A 23075-nucleotide genomic window follows, 5' to 3' on the forward strand; every position below is an offset into this window, starting at 1 on the left:
ATCCCATATGCAACACAGGCATGTGCTCCTGTCCCGAATTGAACCTGTGACCTTTCCGTCTGCAGACTGACGCTCTATCCACTGAGCCAAACCAGCTAGGGCTCAGATATTTCTTTAACCAATAAAATATATTAACTGAAGACAACTGAGATTAAGCACTATTATTATTCATATCACGATTCAATCATTAGTTAATTTAATTCCAAGATGGTTTTTTCTTGACACTATGCTCATTTCTAAGTTCCCTTACCCAGCAATGTATTTATGGACCACATACCAATTTTAACATAAATTGTTGGAAGAGTTTCAGAACGATAAACCAAAATCTGTGACACTTAAGTCTCCCTCTTTTACCAAGAAGGAAACCACCATGCAGTAGGGATCTGGTAACAACTTTTAAGCAGGACAACGTCAGAAAACTACTGTGTCAGTAATTGCTGAGGATGGGACTAGAGGACCAAGTTAGCAGCTACTAAACAAATTCAAGCGAGAAATGATGAAAACTAGACCAAGTCAGCAGCAGCAGAAATAGAAGGGACAGGACAGATTTCAAGAAGAAAACATTGGGTGATATAGGGAAAGAAAAAAGGAGAATGACTCCAAGATTCCTGGATAGGTGGCAACATTGCAATACATGAAACACTACAGTAAAGGCAACTTTCTTGCATTTTGGACCAACTCTTCTAGATTACTATATCAATCCTCTTTTACTAGAGTATATAATAAAGAACTCACTTTACATAGAGATAAAAAATTACATATATTAACTCATGTAATCTTAACAATTCTATGAGATAGGTACAATTTTCTTCAATTGATAGATGAAGAAAAAAAGGGATTCAGGGATTAAATAACTTACCATAGAGGTAGTAAGCTGAGAAGCCAGGATTCAGACCCTAATGATCTGACTGGAAATCTGTATTTTCAGTTCCTGTATCTAACTGCCTTTCAAATGACAATTACCACCCCCACTCCAAACAATACCTTAAATCCATCATAAAAACAGAATGTCCCTTAAAGGGAACCCTAATAATTTTGGAATACTAGGCACCTATGTCATAATTACTGCTTTTAAAGAAAAGCTCAATATTAAGCTAAATTTATAATCACACACCTTTATAAAACAAGGTAACAACAATAAAGTTTGAAGATAAGCCTATAATGAAATAAGCTATCTGACAGTACAAAAAGATGAGGTTCATACTGAGTCTAAACTGGTGGAGCTAATTAAAGGAGGTTGCTACTATTATAATCAGAAAGAAAAAAAATAACTTCCATAAGATACCCTTCTAAAGCAGTGCTTGAATGTGCACAAAGATTGCTGGGGACCTTGTTAAAATACAGATTTTGATTCAGTAGGTCTGGAGTGGGGTGAGACTGCATTTCTAACAAGCTCCAGATTACTTTAATGTTGCTGATTCACTAACCACTCTTTCAATATTAGTTCTAGAGTACTGATGAGAATTCAAATTTATTTTCTAAGGCCAGAACAGGAAGTGTATTCCTTTAGTCTTCAATAACATGGACGACAAATGCTTTGTTTCAGCTGTAACTGATTTTTTTTTCTGCCAAGAGGCATGACTGCATCATATAAAAGAGCCCTAACTCTAGGAAACAGTTCAGGAATCAAAAATATATTGTGGGCCCTAGCTGGTTTGACTCAGTGGATAGAATGTGAGCCTGGGGACTGAGGCATCCTGGTTTTGATTCCGGTCAAGGGCACGTGCCTGGGCTCGATCCTAGTAGGGGATATGTAGGAGGCAGTCGATCAATGATTCTCTATCATCATTGATGTTTCCAGCTCTCCCTCCCTCTTCCTTCCTCTCTGAAATCAATAAAAATATGTTTTAAAAAAAGTATTGTGGTATGTGATAGGAATATAAGCCCTTTTTCTAAATTGCAAACCAGTGGTACCATTTATTCAGTAATCCATTGCTTGAAGCTGCTTCCAATATATTAAATTCTTATATATAATAAAACTATCATATTACATTCTTAAATATTTCTAGACTATCAGTTTTGCTCCAAATAATTAATAGAATCAATCATGTGCCTGTAACATGTTTTAAATTATGCTGTTTTTAACTTTCTAAGAGAGAATACTTCCCGAATTTATCTCCCCCTCCCTTACCATCTTCATTTTCTTCACTGTCAATTTTTTTCAGATGGATGTCAGAATTAATCTCTATTATAATTTTAATTGATGTGGCAAGTCTATGACTTAAATTCAAGAGTGCTAAGTACCAAGGAATAAAAAATAATAATTTCATGGAAAAAATAGAAAACTATATATGTAAATTCCTCACAAACATATAAGGTATGGTTCAATTTAAAAAGTAAAAATAAAAAAAATTAAAAAAAAATAAATAATAAATAAAAAGTAACTAATTTGAGGTATTTTTATTAATCTTTAATATTCCTTAAACTATATATTCCACTTTGTATATGTATTTTACAAGTTAATCTTTTTTTTTAAATCCTCACCTGAGAATATGTTTATTGATTTTATTTTATCTTTATTTTAAATATATTTTATTGATTTTTTTTACAGAGAGGAAGGGAGAAGGATAGAGAGTTAGAAACATCGATGAGAGAGAAACATTGATCAGCTGCCTCCTACACACCCACGATTGGGAATGTGCCCGCAACCAAGGTACATGCCCTTGACCGAAATCGAACCTGGGACCCTTCAATCCACAGGCCAATGCTCTCTCCACTAAACCAAACTGGTTAGGGCTGTTTATTGATTTTAGAAAGAGGGGAAGTGGGGGGTGGGGGGAAGGGAGAAACATCAATGTGAGAGAGAATCATTGATTGGTTGCTTCCTGCACCACTCCACTTGGGATCAAACCTGCAACCTTTTGGTTTACGGGATGGCTGTCCTAGGAACTGAGCCACCCGGCCAAGGCACAAATTATTGATTTTAGAGAAGAAGGGAGAGGGAGGGAGTGATAGGAACATCAATGATGAGAGAGAATCATCAGCTGCCTCTGAGGATTAAGCCTGCAACCTGGGCACATGCCCTCACTGGGAAACGAATCCTGACCTCTTGGTTCATAGGTCGACGCTCAACCACTGAGCCACGCTGGCTGGGCCTAATTAATCTTTTAAAGAATGTGTAAAATTAGAGCTTAAGCCCTGGCCAGTGTGGCTCAGTTGTTTGGAGTGTCCTCCCTCTCATACACCAGAAGGTGGTGGGTTTGATTCTTGGTCAGGGCACATACTTAGGTTGCAGGTTCGATCCACAGTCAAGGGTGTGTGCAGAAGGCAACCCATTGATGTTTCTCTCCCTCTCTGAGACCCTCCCTTCCTCTCTATAAGATCAATAATAACTATAAAAAAAACTTAAAAAAATCTGATTTGGGGAACACCTTTATCTAGCCAAGTGACATACATTGGGAGCACAAATGAAATACTGAAAGGTAGAACTCGTTAAGATTGGAATAGAAATTCTATAGGCTTCACAATAATTTTTCTCTCTCCATAAACAAAAAATTTCCTTCATGGTTTTGAGCCATTGAAAAAAGTATTTTGTTAATCCTCACAAGAGGGTATTTTTTCCATGGATTTTTAGAGAGTGGAAGGGAGGGGGTAGAGGGAGAGAAAGAAACATGTGAGAGAGACACATCAATTGGTTGCCTCCCACATGTGCCCTGTCCAGGGCCAGGGATGGAACCTGTAACCCAGGTACGTGCCCTTGACCAGGTATTGAACCCTTGACCCTTTGATGTGCAGGCTGATGCTCCGACCACTGAGCAACACCAGACAGGGCGTGTTGAAAAATTTTAATTAAACAAATTAATTAAATATGGAATTAATGTCAATTTATTTATGTTAACATTTGACTTATTATGAATTCATTTCCAGAAAATAATCTACCCTTCTTGTCTAGTTTTCACAGGTTCTATGAGGTCTTACAAATAAAATCTCAAAAATGCCACCACCTCTAAAGGTTATTCACATCTATCTGCTGATCTAGCCTCTTTTGTGAAGTACAGAGATAAGGTTCTTTTGCAAGAATTTAAAAATAATAATGGTGTGGAAACATTTAAATTCCAAAGACTTCTCAAAAAAATTTTAAACCCCTGGCTGGTGTGACTCGGTTGGTTGAGTGTCATCCCATGCACCAAAAGGTTGTGGTTCAATTCTGGTCAGGGCACATGCCCAGATTTCGGGTTTGATCCCCAGTCAGGGTACTTTCAAAAGGCAACCGATTAAAGTTTCTCTCACACTAATGTTTCTCTTCTCTCTCTCTCTCTCAAAATAAAAACATATTTTTAAAAAATCTTTAAAAACATGCACACTGTATTGTGTTTAGTTCCTCACTATGGAGCTCTGCATTTCCATGTTACAGAACAGAAGCCTAATAAACAGATGCTATTGACAGTCACACAATTTGTAAAAGTAGAACTAGACCTCATTCCTGATTCCAAACCCAATGAGATAACACCCATTCTAAATTTTATGTTTGTAAACCAATTAGGAATTAAATATGCCTTTGAAACAATATAAGAGGTTTAATGCTAAGACCAAGCAACAGCACCAATCTTAACTTTTTTTTGGGGGGGGGGGGGCGGGGGGGCTGTTCAAATTTATCTTAACACCTGAAAATTACTTCTGTTTTAGAGATGGAGTTCCTTTTTGTGCTTTAAAAAAATTATTCTAGTTAATACAGGTTATTTTTATCTCTTCTTGGCACCAATACAAATAAAGTATCAATGTTTAAAGAACTTTTAAAATAAGGTACAAGTAATGCTAACATCTATCCAAATAATTTCTTAGTGGGAGAGTGTTTTTAAGTTGATATGTAAACTTGATCCATTAAATAAAGGCAGACAGAATTGGTGGACTTTTCTATCAATCAATAAATAATTCATACCTCAGTAATAAGTTAGCAACAATCAAAATTATAATTTTTTTTCATAAAATGTGTTAAAAATGTAAATTTTACACTCCAAACTTTCCCCATTAAGCAGGCATACATTTTAGAGACCTAAAAAATTTCTAAACTACATTCACTATTTGGCAATTTTACTTTATTCTTAAATTTAATTCTGTATTTGAGAATGCTGTGGTAACAAAACAAAGTACAAGAATATCAGCTTGGAATGACAAATTGGAGAAAATCATCTGCATACATTCAACAAGGAAATCTTATCAACTCCTCCCATGCCTATATGACATTTAACTCATTTCTTTTTTTCCCCCTAAATATATTTTTATTGATTTCAGAGAGGAAGGGAAAGGGAGAAACATTAATGCTGAGAATCATTGATCAGCTGCCTCCTGCACACCCCCATGGGGGATCAAGCCCACAACCCATCATGTGCCCTGATGGAGAATCAAACCATGACCTCCTAGTTCAGTGATGGCAAACCTTTTGAGCTCGGCGTGTCAACATTTTGATAAACCCTAACTTAACTCTGGTGCCATGTCACATATAGAAATTTTTTGATATTTGCAACCATAGTAAAACAAAGACTTATATTTTTGATATTTATTTTATATATTTAAATGCCATTTAACAAAGAAAAATTAACCAAAAAAATGAGTTTGCGTGTCATAGGTTCGCCACCACTGTCCTAGTTCATAAGTTGATGTTCAACCACTGAGCCACACCAGCCGGGCATTTGAACTCATTTATAGGCTTTCCCAATTTATAGTAGGTTTCCTAGCCTAAGCATTGTGGCCTTCAAACCAAAGAGGGGGAGTGGGACCCTCAAGTTTTCTTGGTTTTCTCAATGGGATAGAATACTGGGTAACTAAATTCATTAAAAAGTATATTATTATAAGTAGGGTTTGAACAAGTATCTGAAGAATTTGTAATTTGCCTCTGAGCTTTATTTCAAGAATGATGATATCCATTTTGGCTGTTAAGAATCTGAAGAGTTTAATAACCAGTTTTTGGTTGTCTTTCAGGTAGGTGAAGATGATGGATAGATGAAGATACTTAATATAAAAAATCATTATCATTCTTTAGAGTAGGAAATACTTGCTTTCGTGAACTACAGAAATTCCCATTATTTGGCCTAACTTTGTGAATACTATTTACACTAAAAATTCATCATCCCCCATTTGCTAGTCTGCCTATGTCACATAAATATTAAATGAGTATAACTGAATAAATTATTTTATGGTACTAAAAACAGTTTTGTCCAGCTGGTGTGGCTCAGTGGTTGAGCATCAGTCTATGAACCAGGAGGGTCACAATTTGATTCCTGGTCAGGGCACATGTCTGGGTTGCTGGCTTGATCCCAAGTGAGGGGCATGCAGGAGGCAGCCGATCAATGATTCTCTCTCATCATTGATGTTTCTATCTTTCTCTCCCTCTCCCTTCCTCTCTGAAATCAATCCTATATAATAAAGAAGTAATATGCAAACTGACCCTCACACCCTCCCACAAGATGGCCACCCCCATGTGGTCAAAGATGGCCACCACAAGATGGTCGGCAGGGCAGTTGGGGGCCACCAGGCCAGCAGAGGAGGGCAGTTGGGGGAGACCAGGGCAGCAGGGGAGACCAGGGCAGCAGGGGAGGCCAGCTAGGGATGACCAGGTCTGCAGGGGAGGGCAGTTGGGGGTGACCGGGCTGGCAGGGAGAGCAGTTGGGGGCGATAGGGCCGGCAGGGGAGCAGTTAGGCGTCGATCAGGCTGGCAGGGGAGTGGTTAGGGGGTGATCAGGATGGCAGGCAGGCGAGCGGTTGGGAGCCAGCAGTCCCAGATTGTGAGAGGGATCCCAGATAGGAGAGGGTGCAGGCTGGGCTGAGGGACACACACACACACACACACACACACACACACACACACACACACCAGTGTACGAATTTCATGCACCTTGCCTCTAGTAAAAACATATTTTAAAAAATAATACTAAGTTGCAAGTCCAGCTATGGTAAAATATAAATAGCAAAAAGGCCATATTTAGGAGCAAAGGCAAACAGAATGTATATGACAAATGGGAAGACAGACTCAGAAAAAAACCAAAGACAATTTGTTAGGGAAGAATCTGGACATTCAGATTTTTAAAAATTGTATACAAATGAAACAACAAAACCACAGGTAGACTATTCTTAGGGTTAATTTTTAAATGCATGAAAGATATTTGTAGCTTACATTGGAAAATTATGACAGTGAGAATTCTTATAACTGGAAGAATATTTTCACTTTTGTAAAAGTTAATTTAGCAAAATGATTTGGAATTTCCCACACACTGGCATTTCCTAAACTTTCTTCTCCATTTTAAATAGGGACAAAAATATAATGTTTAAGACTCTTGAAAGTCCTACCTTATATGGGCTAATTAGTCTTCTTTTAATATCCAATCTATAACTTCTGTATTGTTCAGCATCACTCATGTCAGTTACCAGTAGGCGAAGAATTTCATAAACCCGTCTAGCATGTTTCTAATAAATGAAACAAAAAAAATTATATGCATTTTTCAAATTACAAAGTGACACTTTCTCAAAAGAACATAGGGTATACTGAATACATGCCACAGTCCAGAAACTATGCTAGGTACCAGATGAAAAGCAATAGAAGACAGTCTCTGCCCTCAAGGAGCTACTTAGCAGTCTAGTGGGTAACACAAGTGATAGAAATATGCATAAAGTATTATCGTAGCATAACCTGGGAATGAGAGAAATGTTAGAAGAGGATTCCTGGGAGAATCCTGAGCTGAATCTTAAAGGGAAGAGAGCATACCATTCCAGAAAGAAGTGAGGGCATCATGTATGTGTATGTGTGAGTATGCACACACATGAAGAACAGAGGAGCTTGATAATGCTGGAGCACAAAATGAAAAGCAAGGTGCAGAAGTAGAGTAAAGTTGGAGCAAGAGCACAGAGCCTTATATACTGCATTAAAGAGTTGGGCTTTTTATCTAGTAAGTGACAGAAATGAGGAAGTGAGCAAAGTACGCAAATTTGTTAAGTAAAGCATTCTCTCAGCTACACAGAAATGGTAGCAAAAAGAAAGAAAGACAGACCAATTAGGAAGCTGAGTTTTAAGTCAGGGGGGGGAAATGATGAGGGTATGAACTGAGATAGTACATGTAAGAATACCAAGGGAACAAGGATTCTAGAAATACAGAAGAGGAAAGATTGGCTGTGGAGCAGGATGTGGAATGACAGTGAATTTTCAGTCTAGAAAGATTCAGGAGGCAGAACAACATAAATCTGAAGAAAATTCTAGTCTAAGGGTAAGGATTTAAGCAATATTGGTATATAGGCAAGAGTTAAAACTGTAAGCCTGGTTAAGATCTCCTAGGAAAAGCATATACAAAAAGATGGGAGAGGTAGGAACCCTAGAGCAGAGGACAGAGAAAAACAGTCAAAGAAATATCAGAATTAGGAAGTTTTGGTATCACTGAAGTCAAAGAAGTAGCCCACAGTTTTTATTTGTACTGTTTCACTTATATATTTATTGGGGATGGGGGAGCAGTCAGGTATAGGTAGGTTAGGAAGATGATATTTGAACTTTCTTGGACGGGACACCTGAGCTGAGCCTGAAAAATGAGTACTATCTGGCCAGGCAAAGATGGAGAAACAGGAGAAGGGGTTATCAAGAGCAAAGGGAATAGCACTCATAAGTAAAGGAACATAATCAGAAAGATGCAGCAAAGCTGAGGAATGGCAAGAGATTCAGTAAAGCCAGAGCATGTAGGAAAGTTGAGGTAACAAGGTAGGTAGGGTCATGATTATGATGGGCTCTGTGTGCTATACTAAAGAATTTTAATTTCTTTTAAAAAAAAAAGCATGGAGATTCCAACATGGTACTGGCAGGACGAGTGAGGGAGTGTGTGAAGGAGAGGGGAAGTGTGTGTGTGTGTGTGTGTGTGTGTGTGTGTGTGTGTGAGAGAGAGAGAGAGAGAGAGAGAGAGAGAGAGAGAGAGAGAGAGAGAGAGAGATAGGGCCAGCTGGTTTGGGCTCTCTTGGCCAAAGAGCCCCTCTGGCTTGGAAACCACACCATCTTAAAGGATTTACAAGGTCCTCCTTGGGAAGAGGCTGCGGGGAGTGGCAATGATTAGGCACCCAGCCTTGCCACCAACCAGACTAGCCATAGCCAGTCCTGAACCCACAGGCACCCTACACACATGCATCCCAAGGACAAAACCCAGAACCTGCATGCACCCACAGCAGACAGCACCCAGACCGCGCACCTAAGTGAACACAGCTAAGGAACTCTGAGCACCTGCAACTGACATCTGTGGAACCAGCTCCATGTGGGAAAGGGACAATCAAGGCATGAGACTATTCAAGGCAGACCCAGTCTCTGAGCTAAGGAGTCCCTGCTCACTGAACTACTAGGGGCTTCAACCCCTCAAACCTTCAACCTCAATTAGGTTTCCCAGAGCCAGAAAGGGACAGTGACTCACATAGACCTGTACCAGCAAAGCTCCCAGGAGGCCCAAGATAAACACACCAAGGGACCAGATTCAACAACATCAGAGCAAAATCCAGTGAGCTCCACAAATAGCAGACCCAAAGGTTTTTGAATGTGTGTGGTTTTGATTTTTGGTGTGTGGTGTGTGTGTGTGTGTGTGTGTGTGTGTGTGTGTGTGTGTATGTAGACTATTTTTTTGTGTTGTTTTTTTCTTCTCTTTTTTCTTGCATATCTCTATTTTTTTTCCTTTGATTCTATTCTACTTTTGTCTGTTCTTATTGTTGTTAATTTTTCTTATTTTTTGTTTTTCCGTTTTACTTTTCCTATCTATATCTTAACATAGCCATTATTACTATGTTTTAGATTCATTATTATTATTTCATTTATTTTGTTTCCTTTTCTTTTTTGACCACATCTGACAAAAAATACTTAACAGTATTATATCCATTAAAAGTAGCAGATGGCCCTGGTCAGGTAGCTCAGTTGGTTAGAGCATCATCTAATACCGAAAGGTTGTAGTTTGATCCCTGGTCAGGGCACCTACATGAATCAACCAATGGCCGAAACCGGTTTGGCTCAGTGGATAGAGCGTCGGCCTGCAGACTGAAAGGTCCCAGGTTCGATTCCGGTCAAGGGTATGTACCTGGGTTGCGGGCACATCCCTAGTAGGAGATGTGCAGGAGGCAGCTGATCGATGTTTCTCTCTCATCGATGTTTCTAACTCTCTATCTCTCTCCCTTCCTCTCTTTAAAAAATCAATAAAATATATTTTTAAAAAATCAATAAAATATATTTAAAAAAAAAAAAAAGAATCAACCAATGAGTGCATAAATAAGTGGGACAACAGCCCTGGCCGGTTTGGCTCAGTGGATAGAGCATCAGTCTGTGGCCTGAGGTCCTGGGTTCGATTCTGGTCAGGGGCACATACCCGGGCTACAGGCTTGATCCCCAGTGGGGGGTGTGCAGAAGGCAGCTGATCAATGATTCTCTCATCATTGATGTTTCTATCTCTCTCTCTCTCTCTCCCTCTGAAATAAAAAAAAAGTTTAAAAAAATAAGTAACTAGAACAACAAATTGATGTTTCTCTCTCTAAAATCAATTTTTTTAAAAAGTAGGCGATAGCAACATCATGAATGAGACTGATCTGGTAGGACCCATGGTTTTTTGCCTTGCCTTTGGAGTCACACTGTTACTTGGCTGACAAAATCTGGTTTGGCAATGTATATGGAATCAGTGTAATTGGATGTCTAGGAATGTTTTATTTATTAAACGTAATGAGTATGACAGGTGTTTATTTGGTTGTGCAGCAAGTGTCCTTGGATATTGTCTTCTTTCCATGATCCCACTTTCCAACTTTGCAGTGGTATTTTCTTTGCAAGAGTGGCAGGAATCATTCTTGCTGCTGGAATTATTGGGTAGTGTCATTTTTCTGTAAAATTTTCCAAAATTTGGACATTAGGCCAAACATACAAAAAGGACTTTGAACTCTTAAATTGAACTAGCAAACTGCTACCGTGCAACTCTCATGAAGACCTAATGTTTGACTATTGGAGCAATAGAAGGAAACGTATCTTTTGCTCATTTTTATAGAACTTTCTAATGCTATATTAGATATACCTGCAGTATGATTAGCTTTAAGTGTTTGTGCTTATACAAATAAGAAGTGCTATTCTTTCCTGTTCCTGCAGCCTTTGAAAAACAACTTTTTTTCCTTATGTTTTTTATAGATTTTCATCAGCTGTGCAAAACTAACCACAAAGCTGATAAATCTTTCCTAAAAACAACCAGTCATAGTAAAGAAGACGCAGACTTATTGCAGAAATATCTTCCCAAGGAATCAGAAAAGAAAAATCACCTGTATTTTTAAGTCAGATGTACTTCAAGCAAAAAAATGATCCCAATGCAGTTTATGAGTTTGCACTTCAAAAATCTGATATTCCTTAAAATTATCTCACAGAATTTTTGCTAAAATTCAATGATGCAGAAAGAAGTTCACAGTCTGCCCTATTGTAGATGTGAAATAGGAACATCTTGGCTCAGTGGATAGAGCATCAGTCTGTGGACTGAGGTCCTGGGTTCGATTCTGGTCAGGGGCACATGACCGAGTTTAGATATTAGCATTAACTAAACCAGGGGTGGGCAAACTTTTTGACTCGAGGGCCACAATGGGTTCTTAAGCTGGACCGGAGGGCCGGAACAAAAGCATGATGGAGTGTTTGTGTGAACTAATAGTAAACATCATTACATAAAAGGGTACGGTCTTTTTTTTTTTTTTAGTTTTATTCATTTCAAACGGGCCGGATCCGGCCCGCGGGCTGTAGTTTGCCCACGGCTGAACTAAACCATAGTGACCTAGACTGGCCATATTAATGCTTATAGTTGGATCTCCATGTTTCCCAGGAAAAAGACAATCACTAACTTTTTGTGAAAAAATATTTAAAATGTCACAGTTCCAGTATTGCAGTTATCAATGTAAAGTGCATTTGATATTAATTAAAATTTCCCAATTAGAAAAAAAGATGATCACAATGGTAAGTGGAAAACCAGGAACTGTAGTGCCTTAGAAGCCAAAGGAGGGTAGGTCAATAGTATCAAATGCTAGTCCTTATTATTAGAATACCCTTCGTTCCACATACTTTTATAATCCAAATCCTACCCGTTCTTTAAGGCTTAGATCAAATGCAAACCCAAAACACTCTGATTCCCTTGCTTACATAAATAATAAAAGATTCCCTTAACTCCCATGTTTTTTCTATACCTATCTTAAGATACTTATTACTTTATTTTTAAAATATATTCTTATTAATTACAGACAGGAAGGGAGAGGGAGAGAGAGAAAAATCAGTTAAGAGAGAGAATCATTGTTCAGCTGCCTCCTGCACTCCCCACGCTGGGGATCGAGCCTGCAACCCAGGCCAACCCAGGCATATGCCCCGATGGGAAATTGAACTGTGAACTCCTGGTTCATAGGGACACTCAATCACTAAGCCATGCGGGCCGGGCTTTACTACTTTAAAACTCAAGTAAATATAAAGAGCAAGTTAAGTGTTTTATTTCAACCCCTTCTCCCTGCCAATACTATCTCCAGGGGTATTAAGTACTTTACCAGTTTAGATAAACATTTTCTTAAAAAGCAAAAATAAGATCCCAATATTCACCTTTTTCTGCTTGTTACACTTAATATAGCCATTACATAAAATATCTTCCCACTCCATTAATGAGGAAATTGAGGCACAGGAGGTAAACTAAATTGCCCTAAGTCACAGACCAAGTGGTGGAGCCAGATTTGAACCCAGGCAATCTGGCTTCAGAGCCTATATAACAACTGTTACTTCCCACACATGTATTCTTAATGTATTTGCAATATTTAGGTTATATACTTAAATACCTTATTTACTTTGAACTTTTGTTGTGCCTCTATTGCCATATCTTCATTGAATCCTTGCATTAACTTTTCCCGAGAAAAACAGGGCAAATCTTGACAAAGCTTCACAAGTACAAAGTCTCTTAAGTTCACATAGCTTTCAGATGGATCTTCCGCTAAAGAAATAAAGCAAAATAACATTTCCTTTACTCGACATAATGTCTTTATCATTTAAATCTCACTATACATGCTAGTCTAGAAAGGCAAATTTTCTTAAAACAATTATACATATACAAAAGTTACAATGTGAAAGGATTATTCATGATAAATCAAATAATAATATTATTTTTGCCAAGTAAAATTATAGGTGCAATCCTTTTGCAAAGATGTATTTATTTGTGAAATTAGAGCTATTCTTCAAATTTAAACTTTAAAAATATATATTTTAATTGACTATGCATCTTAGTTTTATTTTCAATTAAAATAGCTGTTTAAACAAAAGATTAAGGTTTGGATAATCAATCCAAACGCAAATATTTTCTAATATCTAAGGGTTCCAAAGCTCAACTTACATAACTTCCTTACTTTAATCCAATAACCTTTATAGTTTGCAATACTTCTTTCAATTAATTAAAAAAATTCTTCCTTTATAAAAGCATTTCTTTTTTATTTAGAGAGTAAAATCAGGCTATGATATCAATCCTTTCTTCACTGCATCTGAGTAGCATAAATATTCCTTTATGTTTGTATATGTTATCTACATTAGACTAAGTAGCAGACAAGGAAAACATCAAAACATGATGAGTAAAAAAAATACTGCACAATCAGAGAACATGAGCTTGAGGATTACTCTGTCATTTACATGGACAAGTCACCTTAATTCTCTAAGTCTTCATTTTCTGATCAGTAGAGGCTTAAAAACAAAGAATGTTAAAATCTGAGCTAATTCATGGGCCACAAGACTTAATATTGTTACAGTATCAATAATACTCTACAAATTATTCAATGCAACCCCTATCAAAATCCCAGCTGGCCTTTTTGTTTCAGAAATTAACAAACTCATTCTAAAATTCATATGGATATGCAAAGAACCCAGAAGAGATAATACAAATTTGAAAAAGAACAAAAGTTAGAGGACTCACATTTCTTAATTTCACAACTTACTACAAAGCTACAGTAATCAAGCACAGGATAGATATATAGATCAAGGAATTGAACTGAAAATTAAAAATAAACCCATATATTTGCGGTCCATTTTTGAGAAGTACAGACAATTCAATGAGGGAAAGAACAGTCTTTTAACAAATGATACTCAGACAAAGGGATCGCCAGAAACCAAAGAATGAAGTTGGACCCCCTTTTCTCACACCACACAAAAATGAACTCAATATGGATTATAGACCTAAATGTAGGAGATAAAGCTATAAAACTCTTAGATGAAAAAAGGAGTAAATCTTCACGACTTTTGGGTTAGGCAATGGTTTCTTAGATAACAACCAAAACACAAGCAACAAAAGAATAGATAAATTAGGCTATATAAACATTTAAAACTCTTGTGCTTCAAATTATACCATTAAGAAAATGAAGAAACAACCCCACAAGGGTAAAAAATATTTACACATCATATATATGAGACATGTATTTAGACTTCTTAAAAAATGTTTATAATTCAATAAGAAAAAGACAACCCAATTTTAAAAATGGGCAAAGGAAGTATACACACATTTCTCAAGAAGATATACAAATGGATAATAAGCGCATGAAAAGATGCTTAACATCACTCACTAGCCACAAGGAAATCAAAATCAAAGGAAATACCATTTCATGTCCACTAGAATGACTAGAATAAAAAAGACAGTAACAAATATTGATGGTGTGGAGAAATTGCAACCCTCATACACTCCTTGTGGAAATGTAAAATGGTACAGCCACTGTGAAAAATAGTGTGATGGTTCCTCAAAAGATGAAACATAGTAACCATACTCTCCATAATTTCTGCTCCTAGGTATGTACCCAAGGGATATAAAAACATTTCCACTGTCAAATGCAACTCTCTTCATAATTCTTGAAGAAACAAATCATTGATTCTATTTATAAAGTTACACAATTGAGAAATATTCAAATGTGCAATATATCTTAAGATACTGATATTGTCAAAATGAAGATGGCTCAAGATATAAAGAATCAACTAGTATTTTACTTTAAAATTAAGTGCTGCCAAAACCGGTTTGGCTCAGTGGATAGAGTGTTGGACTGTGGACTGAAAGGTCCCAGGTTCGATTCCGGTCGAGGGCATGTACCTGGGTTGCGGGCACATCCCCAGTAGGAGATGTGCAGGAGGCAGCTGATCGATGTTTCTCTCTCATCGATGTTTCTATCTCTCTATCTCTCTCCCTTCCTCTCTGTAAAAAATCAATAAAATATATTAAAAAAAATAAATAAATAAAAAATAAAATAAAATTAAGTGCTAAAAAAGAAAGGTGGCAATTACACCACAAACACCTATGTATCCTGTAACAAAGGCCATAGATGGTAAGTTTTAATTATCACTCTATCTGGCTCTATGTCAAGTAAGCAAAAGGCCATCTCAATATAAAGAATATCCTGAATTGCAAAAGGAGATCCAAAGCCTACAAAAAACCCACAAAGTTAAGAAAAAAAAAAAACAAACCCACAAAATAATGAAGAAACAGGCAACTAAAATGACTTAGAGGAGAAAATTCCACTTTTTAAAAGGACTGAGTATGGAATCTAGAACTATCTTAGTGAGAACAGCTGATAAGGCATTTTTAGTATTTATAATGCTGAGAAATGTTAACACTGAAAATAAAGGCTGATACCCTAGTTTTCAAATTCAGAAGTCCTTTAGCATGTTTAGCCTATTCTCTTAACAGACTTCAGTTTGCAAAGAATAAAGACTACCATTATTGATGACTCTTCATTGAAATTTAAGAAATAAAATTCTTTCTCTGTTAATTGGTGCTAAGTATCAAGGACTTTATTGGTTGGAACAGAAAGAAGAAAGTGGTTAAGAGGCTTCACAGAAACAACCCCTGCTGACACATTACCCACTAGAGAAGACAAAGACTACTTATGTGAACTCCAGATTAAAATCACCACCAAAAAAAGTCCCTTCATGTAGCACCTAGTCCAAACTCTATAAGTAAACAGAAGCTAAACAATTTTCAGCTTAGCTAAAAAGAAGTGTTATCATTTGTATTATGTTTCTATATTTTACAAGTCACTAAGTTAGTGAAGGTGTAACAAAACTTTTGATATTAATTAACTTTAGTAATGACAGCTTTATCGTCCAAGCTTCTAAACCATTTCACAGTAGGAAAGTCACATGAAAACATAATTCAACTCTATAAACATGGAACTCCCTTTTAAAAACATGCTTTCCCTCCAATTTATTAATCTACAGGATCAATTCAAAATCTGTTTTGGGGTAACTTTAACCCCTAGAGTGCCGGGGAGTGCGATCGCGCTCCTCCTGTCTTTCGCCAAAAGTGCCGGGAGCGCTATCAAAGCTTCGCAATGGCGTCCAGTTCTAAGTCTGCTTTTATTAGTGATGATGATATTGCTAAATATGTCAATGTAGTAAAGGTTTCCTTAAGATTTTGAATATGTAACTTCATTTACTTGCGATTCATAATTTTTTTCCTAAACTGCTGTAAAATCACCAAAAATGCCTTGGCAATTTTAGCATAGTTCCTAGGACATTGGTTGGCACTCAAAGGGTTAATTTTATTTAGCCTGGGCAAGCAAAACCACTGTATTACATGAAAAAGGAAGACACTAATAATCTGCTTACCAGCCTATTTATATACTTTAGTCCCACATTCAGTGTATTTTTTTGATGTCATTAAACAAATTGACAGAATTCCAAAATAGCATTTTTAAAAAGTTTATTTTTTTGTGCATGTTAAGTGTTAATAGTTTTAAAAACAAAGATGTATTAAAACTCTTATAGAATAACTTGTAATATCTAATTTGGATGTGAGTATCTGGTACAGTAGTTTTCTTGGGGTGGGGGGAGGTAACTTTCAGTTCAAGCAGCAACTTTATGAGTAACAAATTTGCAACAGTGTTACTCAAGAATGAAATAATGACAATATAAATGTGTCTTGGGCCACTTGGTTCTTTGATAGTTCACATTTACATACTATCTATCATCTGTAACTCTGTCTAATGATGACTTTTCCATTAAAGAGTCTCTTTTCCTCTTCATCATACCATTTCTACGGCTAATTCACACTAAAAGATGTTTTCAAAACAAATAGGCCTACATTACACCTTATAAACCACTGTTGTGAAGACATGCATTTTAGGAATATAAAACACACTCTTTAAGAAATGTGTATTCTATTCAGGAACTACTTATTTGGCTTTTTTCCCTCAGTAAGTTTTAGAATATTCTGCCCCTACATGAAAATTTGGGCATGGTCTCTGAGCAATGCGACTGTTTGCTAAATAAAATGAACAAATAAGTCATACCATACTTACAACATATTCATGCCTAACCAAGATTTCCCAATATCAATTCAATAAAGTATCTTCAGTTTGTTCAATTAATAAGCACTTCATATGTAGAGATGTAATCCAATACCACAAAAGCTTATGATTTCAGCCATCTTTAGACAGTGCCAAAAAGACCCAAGGACAATGCTGTTTAAAATAGAATACTTATCTCTGCCAAAAAAAAAGATCCACAAATTTTTTTCTAGAAAGTCTCTTTCAGTACAAATCAAAACTTACATACCTGTAATATCAAGAACAGAAGGAGATGCAATGTAATATCTATGAACTGTTTCAAGAAGTCGAGCACCATGGCCTTGACCTTGAAATGGAGTCAATATCAGCATCTGACTACAGTAAAGAAATGATTTTAAAGTTAAAATATCACAACATGACCAGTTTAAAAATTTCAAATAGAGTATTATGAACATTTTAAAATCTGCATGACTTTTTTCAATCAACTGTCAAAAAATCCAAAAATTATCAAGATATTCCAAATTGGGTTAATTTTCCTCACTGTTTCCAAGGGAACAATGAAATAAATCAGTACACAGCCAATGAATAATGGTGATTTTTTAAAAACAAATCAACACTATTATAACAAGTATTGGAAACTTCAGCAGTTCCTTCTTCTGAAATAAAAGGCAGGGCACGTGTTATACTGCCAATTACCTTACACGTGGCCGGGTTTTGTCTGGGTACACATAGTAATTATAGACTGTCATGTAGCCTACGGTCGCAAAGAGCGTAGCTCCATCCTTATTATACTTCTCAAATCTGCAGATAAAACAGAAAGCCAAGCAGGTCAATTACAGTCACGCTCCCATGCAGTGTCCATTTTCTTTTCCATTCTCTGACTGAATTTTCAGTGTCAGCAAGCTACTCTGTGAGGGCCCAATGGGTACACCTGCTATGTTCTGAATGTACAATTCACTTAATTGGTGTGCAGCAACTTGGATAAATCAGACCTCTTTACATCACTTCAGTGCACTTGCCTATTATAAAGATGAATAGGTGGCAAGTAAAAGAAAACATAGGCAAAGCTCATTTTACTGTTTAAGCCTACATTCAGGGCCCTAACGGACAACAGCATTTAATTCAGCTCTATTCTCAAAGTCTCCCAAAGCATAATGAAGGAAAACTCAAGCTTCATAAACAATAGTTTTTCTTTCCTGGGAAAAATATCATTATACTGTCCCAATAATTGGGTCACCACAATTAAAATGCTAGCTTTGTGGAGGTAATAAGGTCTACTGTTGCTTTAGAACTGTACTTACACTAGAAAGTAGTGCCATCTTTCATCATCCACGTCAATAAAGCTAGCAGTTTCAATAAACCACATCAAAAAGGTCTGAAGCCTTTCATGATATTCTCGAAAGCCTCTACATGTCATGTCAGCCTAGGGAAAAAGCCAGGAAAAGTCAGGTGAAACTCATCACAGAGGTACGTGAAAATGTGGAGAACACAAAACAATCCTGTGGGAAAATGTTTACAAGTTTCAGATTAAGATGTGTACACAGACACACACAAAATATATCTTTGTTTTCAAAGCTGACAAAACTTTGTTTCCTGAAGTTAGAATAAATCACTGAAAATAACAACAAAACAGCACACAGGTTCCTTTTACCTAAGAAATATTTAGACTTATTTTTACCTTGTATATCTGAAAGGTAAAGTTTTCCCCTGTTGGACTTAGAACAGAGTATGTATGGAGTAAGGTTCCAAATGGCTTGAAATCAACTTCTTTTTCCAGTAAAGAAAGAAAATCATTTGTGTTTGTGCAAAATCCAGGTGGAATGATTTGTCTAATTTTGCCCTCGACATCATCTGCCTAAGGAATGGAGGTGAAAGGACATAAAAATACATTAATAACAAATTTTACTTTTAGTTAAATATGCTTAATTTCTTTGAAATGGACAAAACCTACAAAAACCAAAAAACTTTAAGTTCATAGTTAAACTAAAAAGTAAAAAGTAAACATGTAGTGAACTGGGAAAGGATAAGTTTCATGTACATTAGATACTGCCACACAAATCTGAGATTAAAGCATAACATGAAAAAGAGGCAAGTAGCATGAAATCAAGTGTAAGAATGAGAGCTACTGAAATTTCTAATATCATGTAGAAAATGCTTACTATATCCCTTCAGGACAGTTTGAACTGGCCAAAACAAAGACTGCTTATTAATGTGTGTCAAGGAGACCATATTATCCAAGACATGAAAAGATCACCCGCAGTAGTGATGTGAGGCTAGGGTATGACCACAGTAACAACCTCACAAAGAACAAATAGACAGGCCATAACTCCCTCAGACACCAAACTCAAAATTAAGATAATTTTTAAATTATACCCTCTTAGGAAATACATAAATTATATGAACAGATATATTATCCACTCATCCCTATAATGTGACATAATTCTTATGGACTTAGATTTGTGACAGTAAAAAAGAGACAAGTCTGGACAACAAAATTAAATTCAGAGATTAAAATTACCCTTGTTAAACAACCTCAATGAATGTTAAAACTATCAGCTGAGCAGACTTCATAATCCTTTTCAAACCCCCAAAAGACCACTTGATTGAATACATTTACTACTTCTCTTTAACCATGAATATTTGATGAAGTCTTACAATAAAGTATTACTGCTTCTCACCAGGCAATAAAACTTAATGAATTGGTCTCAACTTAACAAAACCTTATCCTTCAATACAGTCCCTAAAAGCCTGACATTACATTCAACAAAATGAGCTTGCATACTATTCAAACTTTTTTTCTGAACAATGAGGCCAGGTTTTTACTTAATGGAGTTTGCCATGAGTTCAGCTGTAATGTTTGTATTGTATCTATTTCCACAAGGACTGACACAAGAACACTTTGTGTTAACTTACTAAGCAGCTCTTTCATACCGTTTACATGCATGATGGGTATTAGTTCTAACCAAGACCCTTGCTACTTAGCATTCAAAACAGGGAAATTAAGATGCTTAGGACAAAATACACTACAAAAGGCTAATACAACATGCTACTAATTCCTGTCCTTTCAACCATTTTTTAACTAAGTAGAAGCAATGCACCTGCAGATGAATAGCACTTTATTATCATTCAGTTACATTTTAGGATACAGAACCAAGGATGGAGTTTATCAAAAACAAGTTCTATTTTCAGTGCTTTGGTACCACCAACATTTATATATATATATATATATATATATATATATATATATATATATATATATATATATATCTATCTATCTTATTTATAGCCATAAAAAAGAGAGCTATTATTTAAAATATAGCTCTTCAACATTTTGCCCAACAGCTTATTTCTAATATGTACACTAGTCCTTGCAATCCATTTACATTCAAGATCAAATAAACTGCATTTGATAGGATTATTTTTATTTTAAAAGTACTGTTTGATAAATATTTCTCCTTGAAACTGTTATCTAATGTGAAGAAACCATCTTAAGCACATTTTATATAATCTGTACAATTTCAATAATTACAAGAAGAAATTGTAATAAAAAAAGGATAATTTTAATAGGTCTGTTGTGTGGCAACCAAAATCCAGAGTACTGATGGGTAAAGCAGTGTAATTTTAGTTCAAGTTTAAAAAAAGAAACACTACTTAAATAAAGAGGTTTATTATCTACCAGTTTCAAAGAAAACACTTCAAGGCATTTATAATGTATATAATTTTAACTTTTTAAAAACATTCCCTATGTTCTGTCTTCTCAACAAGGCATTGCAAAGCATGATCAACTAAGTTCACATATCTTGCATCAAATGTTCTTCAAATATTTCTTAGACACTCCTAAGTTTCAAGTAGCAGTTCTGGTAGAAGACAGAACAACACAAAAGTATGAACACAATAAAATTGAAAGAGAGTTAATGTTTAACTTTCAAAAGATACCTATTTATTGTAGTAAATAGTTTCAAGTATTTTGCTTTGGGCAAGTTTACACATTACTTTAAGAACTTTTACAGGGGAATAAAAGGCTAACTTTAAAAACAAGAAATTTATTATTTATAACAGGTTAGAGAAAATGTACAGGTAGGACAAAAGTAGGTTTACAGTTGTATGGAAAATAATTCAATAATTAATAAATAATAACACAAGAATAAACTCTATTCCTGGTACTCACAACTGTAAATCTACTTTGGTCCCATCCTGTGTATCTGATATGTTACATAAAAACAAATAGTTTTTCAAATCTAGAATTTAGAACTTCGCATCACTAAAGGAAAACTGTTTACATTTCTCTATTAAATGGATTGTGCCTTGGGAAAAAAAATTCTATAAACATCATGTTTTTGAGATCTGTATTCCTCGTTTTCCAAAGGAATAAATATATTTCAGTTCAGTTAAATATTCATTTCTCATAATGGATTACTGGCCAGATAATAAAATCATTCAAGATGAAATAAACTAGAGAAAAACTCTATCTAATCATTTTTAATTGAATGTTGAATTAAAGATTAACTGAAACTTTAATCCCAAGGATTGTGGCTAAAAGTTTGGATTCCATTTCTGAAGATCGCTGAAAAATTCCCTATCTTGAAGAACATTATTCTAAACGTCAATTAAAATTATACAAAAACATAGTTAATGAAAGGATAACAAATTAAGCTGAATACATCAAGAATTCAGAATAAAACCTAGTACATTTTATTAATAAAGTCATGCCTTACAAATGTTTTCCTAACATTTGGCAGCATTTTTTTAAAAGGGAAAGTATAAAAGTTAACTATTTTATTTAGGTCTTATATTAGGTGAATTATGATGAAATGTTTTAGATTGTATACTCTCTCACTATGGTCATTTCAACTTCTGACTTCTATACTTTGTTACATATGTTCCTATGAAGCAATTTTTGCTTTTCCTCATCACTGCTTAAAGCAATGTGCCTGAGAATAACTGGTAGTCTGCTATAATAGAAATATGTTTACACTTGCCCTAACCGGTTTGGCTCAGTGGATAGAGCATCGGCCTGCGGACTGAAGGGTCCCAGGTTTGATTCCGGTCAAAGGCATGTACCTTGGTTGCAGGCACATCCCTAGTAGGGGGTGTGCAGGAGGCAGCTGATCGATGTTTCTCTCTCATCGATGTTTCTAACTCTCTATCCCTCTCCCTTCCTCTCTATAAAAAAATCAATAAAATATATATTAAAAAAAAAAAGAAATGTTTACACTCACATTTGTATTTATACACATTTGAAAACCAAATTACACTAAGTCCTCACTTAATGTCATTGCTAAGTTCCATAATTTTAAGTGAAACGATGTGTAATGAAACCAATTTTACCACAGGATAATTGATGAGTTTATAAATGAGTTAAGTTCCTACAGCATATAATCAATGTTATAATAGTAATGACTCTGAATGAAAAAATTATTCAAGGACCTGCTATACCTGCAGTGTCTTAACCTAACAGCACCATTTGTCTAAATTTGTCTATGGAGAGTTATTTTTGAAACAATAATTTTAAAGGCATGTTAAGTAGGTGGTACCTACTGTCCTTTATTTGGCTAAAGTGGCAGAGTTAACATTAACTATAATTCAAAGAATACCTAAGATATGCTATAAAAGCAAGTGAAGAAAATTCCATATCTATTTAATTTAAGCTCAATTTTAAATTCTCAGGGAGGGAGGAAAGGGGGAACGAGAAGAGATAAACCAAAGAACTTATATACTTACTAGCGATCAAACTCCTTGTCTCCAGGTCAAACTCCCAAGGAGACACTTTGCATATGAGCCTTTTATATATATATATATGGATAGAAGATATGCACAGCCCATGGATACAGACAATA

At 35.7% G+C, this 23075-nt stretch overlaps 2 protein-coding genes across 2 annotated transcripts in view; one reads left to right on the forward strand and one right to left on the reverse strand.

The window, feature by feature from the left end:
- Nucleotides 1-23075, forward strand: part of SLC25A12 (solute carrier family 25 member 12) — a 166889-nt gene that overhangs the window by 12719 nt on the left and 131095 nt on the right. The gene's annotated exons all lie outside the window — the stretch shown is intronic.
- Nucleotides 1-23075, reverse strand: part of HAT1 (histone acetyltransferase 1) — a 49131-nt gene that overhangs the window by 1276 nt on the left and 24780 nt on the right. Inside the window, exons 5-10 of the mRNA XM_036320050.1 lie at nucleotides 18917-19093; nucleotides 18540-18661; nucleotides 17935-18039; nucleotides 17507-17613; nucleotides 12769-12920; nucleotides 7285-7401 (exon numbers count right to left, since the gene is read on the reverse strand). Coding sequence (XP_036175943.1) covers nucleotides 7285-7401; nucleotides 12769-12920; nucleotides 17507-17613; nucleotides 17935-18039; nucleotides 18540-18661; nucleotides 18917-19093 — 780 coding nt within the window. The remainder of the gene's footprint in view (nucleotides 1-7284; nucleotides 7402-12768; nucleotides 12921-17506; nucleotides 17614-17934; nucleotides 18040-18539; nucleotides 18662-18916; nucleotides 19094-23075) is intronic.

This window comes from Myotis myotis, unplaced genomic scaffold, assembly GCF_014108235.1.
Source record: "Myotis myotis isolate mMyoMyo1 unplaced genomic scaffold, mMyoMyo1.p scaffold_m19_p_8, whole genome shotgun sequence".
Lineage (NCBI taxonomy): Eukaryota > Metazoa > Chordata > Mammalia > Chiroptera > Vespertilionidae > Myotis > Myotis myotis.